Source organism: Panthera leo, chromosome B4 (genome assembly GCF_018350215.1).
Source record: "Panthera leo isolate Ple1 chromosome B4, P.leo_Ple1_pat1.1, whole genome shotgun sequence".
NCBI lineage: Eukaryota > Metazoa > Chordata > Mammalia > Carnivora > Felidae > Panthera > Panthera leo.
The window spans coordinates 101,065,595-101,071,594 of NC_056685.1; the positions used below are offsets into that span (position 1 = coordinate 101,065,595).

General features: G+C 41.2%; 1 protein-coding gene across 1 annotated transcript in view; it reads left to right on the forward strand.

Annotated features, from left to right (window-relative positions):
• NAV3 (neuron navigator 3) overlaps positions 1-5,174 on the forward strand; it is a 599,823-nt gene extending 594,649 nt beyond the window's left edge. The window contains exon 38 of the mRNA XM_042947238.1: positions 2,638-5,174. Within this exon, the coding sequence (XP_042803172.1) occupies positions 2,638-2,757 (120 nt within the window). The 3' untranslated portion in view covers positions 2,758-5,174. The remainder of the gene's footprint in view (positions 1-2,637) is intronic.
• The last annotated feature ends 826 nt before the right edge of the window (positions 5,175-6,000 follow it).

Sequence of the window (6,000 nt, forward strand, 5' to 3'; positions counted from 1 at the left end):
TGCATCTCCCACTATTTGATTCATTATCAACAAACTCATTCATAGTTCCATAAGTATTAATAAGTATGTACTCAGGGCTAAGACCTGGTGGTCAGGACATAAATAAAATATCATTTCTGATCCCAAGAAGCTCACAGTCCATTAGTGTAGAGAGATGTCTACTTATATAAATTATAGTTAAAGAATAGTAGTCACATGCTAGGTGAAGTTGTGAGTCCATCGAGGAAGTGATTAGAAGAAAGCTTCACAGAGAAGGAGATACTTGAGCTGCGTCTGGAAGGACGAATAGAAGTTCATCTTGTGGTTGGCTGGAGAACATCCAAGATTAAGGAAGCAGCAGGGGAACTGTGAAACAGTATAATAAAAATGATGAGTTTAGGAAGCTATATGCAGATTGGTGAGATTAGAACAAAAGGGGCAAGAACAACTGAAGCTACAAAAGTCTGCAATTGCTACATTATGCCCAAGGCTTTTTTATCTTTGAAGGAATTCAGAACTTTATCACACAGATAATGAGGCATTACCAAAGGTGTTTGGGCAGGGCACTTAATTTACCTTAGCAAGATTTGCAAGTTATAAAGATCGCTTTGGTAACAGAACAGAGGACAGATTAAAAGAGAGAGGCTGGAGGCTGGGAGCCCAGCAGATTTGTAAATAGCAGGGGTGATAAGGACCTGACCAAGGACAAGGCAGAGGAGAGGAGGGAAATTCTTGTGCAGAAAATAATGATTTATCCCAATGACTATTGGTTCAGATGTAACCTTGCCCCCTCTTGTAATCTCCTTTGACCTGAACTCATAGAGCAGCACTGTGAGAAAGCAAAGTAAATCCCTTGTGTACATTTATTATGGATCTGAGACTTGGAACTTATTCTAACAAAATGTATTTACTATATGGCACAATTTTCATAGATTAAGACTTTAATAACACTTCTGTTATATAATAAAACGTTTATAGCATTCAGCATTCAAGCGATTTGAAACATTTATGAGTGAGATAGAATAATAACCCATTAAACGGACTTCATTTACAATTTCTACTCTCAGTAAATCAGGAGGACGCTCAACACACAATTGCGTTTCACAAATTCTCTTTACTCAAATGCTTGAACATACAGCTGGCGACTAATGTGGGAGGAATTGACACCAGAAAGGAGAGAGACAGTATGAATGTGAATGGAGGTTAGGGTGTGTGGGTGAGAGAGAGAGAGGGAGAGAGGGAGACAGAGAAAGGAAGCGTTGATGGAGATTTGGCTTTTTGCCTTATTGGGTTTGAGAGATTGTCACTACTTTCAAATCTGTATGTAGCTGATTGAATAAATTCAGAGAGTTAGACTAACAATTATGTTGAAAAATATTGTCCTGAAGAATATTAAAATGACTTTAAAATGTGCTATAAACTGTGAACTTCTTGGTGAGAAAGGCATACTTGCTGTAATTGGTGATTATCAGTTTATCATTTATTTCAAAAGCATTTATTGAACACACATTTTACACTGAGCCCACAAGCATGCATAGCCTAACATATCACTAAGGAATCCTTTTTTTAGATTTTTTTTTTTTCTTTTGGATCAGATTCTCTATTTCTCTAGGTTGGAAAAAAAAAAAAGAACAACTTTGATGACTTTATACAATAATACATTAGTCTGCATTAAACAACAGAAAGATGATTACAATTTATAGAATCCCTCGACAAGAAAACAAGTCCACTCCTTTCATGAAGACAGGTGCCAGTTTTTCTGCACTTTCTCAAATGGTTGCACAATCCATCCACAATTTGCTTTTAAACAATTTTTCTTTTGTCTCCAAAGTGGGTCTGCAGATCTTACCACAAGCCAAGCAAGGTGGCTGCCTTTTATTTTGTAAGACATGGACACGCTAGCTGTCTTTCTCCCCAGGTGCTTTCACGCATATGCCCCTTTTACTGGAACACATATTACCATTGTCCTATCAAGCTGGGAGACCTGAGACAGCTGCTGCTGTTCCAGAAGGCGGCTCTTGTTTTCAGTGGCGTAGCAATCATATTTTAGCCAGAAATTTCAACAACGTCAGAAACTTGACAGGGATTCTTTCCTTCTCCCTCTTCCAACACTCATGGTCGGCTTCATTCACTCACCTCCTTGGAGGTCAGCTCCTGAACAGCAGATGGTGTGCTTGAGTGCGGCAGCTGGCTTCATTCCCCTCCGTCCCCTCCTTCTCTCAGGGGAGCGCGAGTGGGCGCCTGTGTGCGCGTCTGCGTGTGTATGAACATTCACGACTTTCCGTTGCCATTCAATGCTTTCTGCTTCTCCCCGCCAAAAAGCTAGGCAGCTTGGCGAACTCTCCAGCAAAGAGCCCAGATGTCCAGCTGTGATACGGCTTCCTTCCCAGTCGCCCTGCTGGAGCAGTATTCATTCACGGCCCCAAATAAAAGAGCTGTCTCGAGGCCCTGTTTTGTCCTTATGGTTTGGTGGCGTAGCCGTGTTTGGGAGAAACCGTGTAGGAGCTGGAGGCAACTAATAAAAATCTCAGATTGTTTTCCCGTTTCACTTGGACGGGATGAGACGGTGCCTCGGTGTGGCTCAGGGCCGTGTGTTTTGTGGGGCTGGCTCGCTCACTGCATCACTGCCTACATCGATGTCTCTTTTTCTTTCTTCAGATGAATATGCTAATGAAACTCCAAGAAGCAGCCAATTACTCGGGCACACAAAGCTGTGACAGCGATAGCACCAGCCACCAAGAAGACATTTTAGATTCATCTCTCGAGTCTACTCTCTAGAGGGTGAAAAAAGTTAGGGGAAGAGACTCATGCTTTTTCGAAATGTGTAAAAAGTAAAGTATTTTCACTAAACCACTGCCAGTATGAAAGCACCCTGTCAGGGGCCCTGACCCAGAGTTGTGGTCTCCAAGGAGGCAGCTGAACCGAGTCTGAACCGCCAAGATGCTAAATTGAGATGGGAGCTTAACTTTATTTTGTTTCTAGGCGTTTTTATATCCGTGGAGTGACGTACGGCTCCACTGCTCAACTGGAAAGGACCCTAATGACAGGGCAACCGAATAGATTGCACACGGGATAGCCAAACTGGACTTTATTTTTCTCCTCTTTAAAAGTTTACAGTGCAGACCTTTTTTTGTCCCCTCCTTTCGTTTCCTCTGACGGGCCGTCCTCCCCAGGCAGGGCCCCTTCTCCGTCCAGCCTCCCTTGTGCCACATGGTGCTGGTCCCAGGGCTCCAGTAGTGTTCGTGTGGTGCGCTCACCCCATTGCAAAATGCAGCCGCGAGGCCAGCCCTCCGTCAGCACTAAGGGAATTGTGCTACCGCCAGGAAAACACTACTGCGGCGAACTGGATACGTGCCAATGTGATTCCTAACTGCCACGTTCACACGATGTGCTCCGCCCACTTTTCCGTGTATGAGTCACAGGTTTTATAAGGTTGTTTTTACCACAGTGGTCTTTGTAAACCACCTGCCCACTCCCTTAACAAGAGTTTTATACCAATTAATAGTCGACACTGACAAAAGGCTTTTTTAGGGCTTCGTTCGTTTGAGCCTTTTCAGTGAAAGAAGGGACATTTCCTATGGTGCTGTCTCACTGCCTTAAAACAGATTTCTACAACAGTTTAACAGCTGGTTTAAATCCTAAACCACTGGTAATTTCCACTGTCTTTTCATTTACAACCAAGCAATGCCAGTTAATACAATAGCCTCATCTCTATATATCTTTTTTTTTTTTTTTTTTTTTTGGAAGAATTGGTTAGGAGAAAAAAAAAATCAGTATTTTTACCTGGGGTATTTAGATTGCCTTTCCTCCAAAATGTTCAAGTAACCCGGAAACCCTCTCTGACCGTCACTTAAAAGCGAAGACATGTGGCTGAACTCCATCCAGTTATAGGCAAGAGAGTTTTAGAAGGAGGGAGATTTGGAGATGCAACATGAGCACAACTGTCTGGCTTTCCTCCCCGATTCCTTTTCTTATTACTGTTACTCTTAGTTTTGAGCATGTTGTTTCGATTGCTATTGTCGTACATGAGAAATTCAGCATTAAAGAACACTGAAGCAGTGTAGTCACTGTGGAAGAGGAAGCGTTTATACTGTAAAAGAAGGTTAGATTTGCACAGTCTACTGGGTAGGTATTGTAAATAATCATTTTAAAAACTCGCACAAATCCAAGCAGACACACACGAAAATGTATCTTCTCCCGTTGGTGTTAAGCGGTGTTTCGCTTGCTGAGATTTCCTGTACATTGCGAACAAATACAGAATGCAAACCCTCGAAGCTGTTATTATCCGGCGTGTTTGTCCTGTACTTAACAGTTGTTATGACTATGCAGGAGCTATCAGTGCTAGAGTGAGCATGCTTCAAAACTGTTCATGAAGCCAATACGTATTTGGAAAAGAAAAATGTCCAAAAGTGCATCTGTTGTGGCAGGCTTTAAAGAGAGTGCATGAAAACTGATGGGAATCATTGGAGAAGTTACCACCATACACAGGACGGGTCTTTAAGTTTTTAGAACCGAAGGGCTAGGCCATGGTGTAGACTTGTTCTATGCACGTGAAAATATGTTGCTTTCAGGAGGTGCGATTGGTGCTACTCTCTGTGACCACCCGTGGGTCAGTTGCTCTAGAACAATAACAACACAAGACATCGGTGCAGTTTTCAGAGTGTCTCTGAGTCTCTAGGTCCTACCCGGTGCTATTGCCCTAAGGGAAATCTGAACCGAATTTATGCACATAGAATTGTCACCCTGACTTTGAAGCCTCAAACATGGATCAAAGCTGTTTTGAAACATCACTATATGTAGCTGGATGAGTGACTAGTTGCCCTTGTATAATACGTGATCTAAAACAATTGCTAATCTTTCCCTGCCATTTCGAGAAACACAGTCCAAACATGATCATAAACAGAAATCCCTGCAATACATCCCAGTAGGTTCACCTAGTTTACAACTTAAACTAGTTTGTGAAACATTTGTCTGTAAACATTTTATATTTTGTACATTTTTGATGTAACATATCATGTAAATAGGCAGAAACAGTGAAATAAATCATCTGAAAAGTTTTGTAGTCTTTGTAAAGCCCCGACAATAAGTACTTGGTGTCAATGGACTTAACTGGATGATGTATTTTCTATTGGTTTATTGTTCCTCTAGCTTGTAAACCAGCTTGCATATATTTTTTTGCAAATGTGCACCCTGTATCTGTCTAAATTATTACTTTGCCATTAAAGTGGAATTATTTATTGACAACGAGGTGTGGTGTCTGTGTATGGAGAAAAACTGAATAACCGTGTGCCAAAAGTGTCAAGCTTTCAAACGTTGCTTGTGCTATTAATCCGCCATCAACAGGGATGTGTGGAAATTTTCATTTTTTATATCTTACAGAAAGAACCACATAGATTCTAATAAATAAACCGAGGGTACTAGAAATAAATAAACTGACGGTACTAGAAATAAATAAACTGAGGGTACTAGAAATATTTTTAATGAAATTTATTCAGTATTTTTAGAAAACTCTGACTAGTGTAAATGTTTGATTATAAAATAAGAATTGATATAAAATAGAATATTGATATTACCTAAATCAACTTAAGTGTTTCTTTGTTTATATTTCATTAAATCCTCGATTTTCTAAAATACTTATTTTGAGAAAGAGAAAGCATGTGGAAGGGGCAGAGAGAGAGGGTGGCTCTCTCTACACCTGGGTGGCTTGGTTGGTTAAGCGTCCAATTCTTAGGCAAACCTTAAGAGACTCTTTTTTTTTTTTTTTTTTTTTAAGTTTACTTTTGAGGAGGAGGGTGGCAGAGGGAGAAAGAGAGACAGACAGAGAATCCAAAACAGGCTCTGCGCTGTCAATGGGGAGCTGGCTGTGGAGCTCCAACTCACGAACTGTGAGATCATGACCTGAGCCGAAATCAAGAGTCAGACACTTAACCAACTGAGCCGCACAGATGCCCCAACCATTAGGGACTCTTAAATTCAGGGAACAAACTGAGCGTTGCTAGAGAGGTGTTGGGTGGGGCGTTG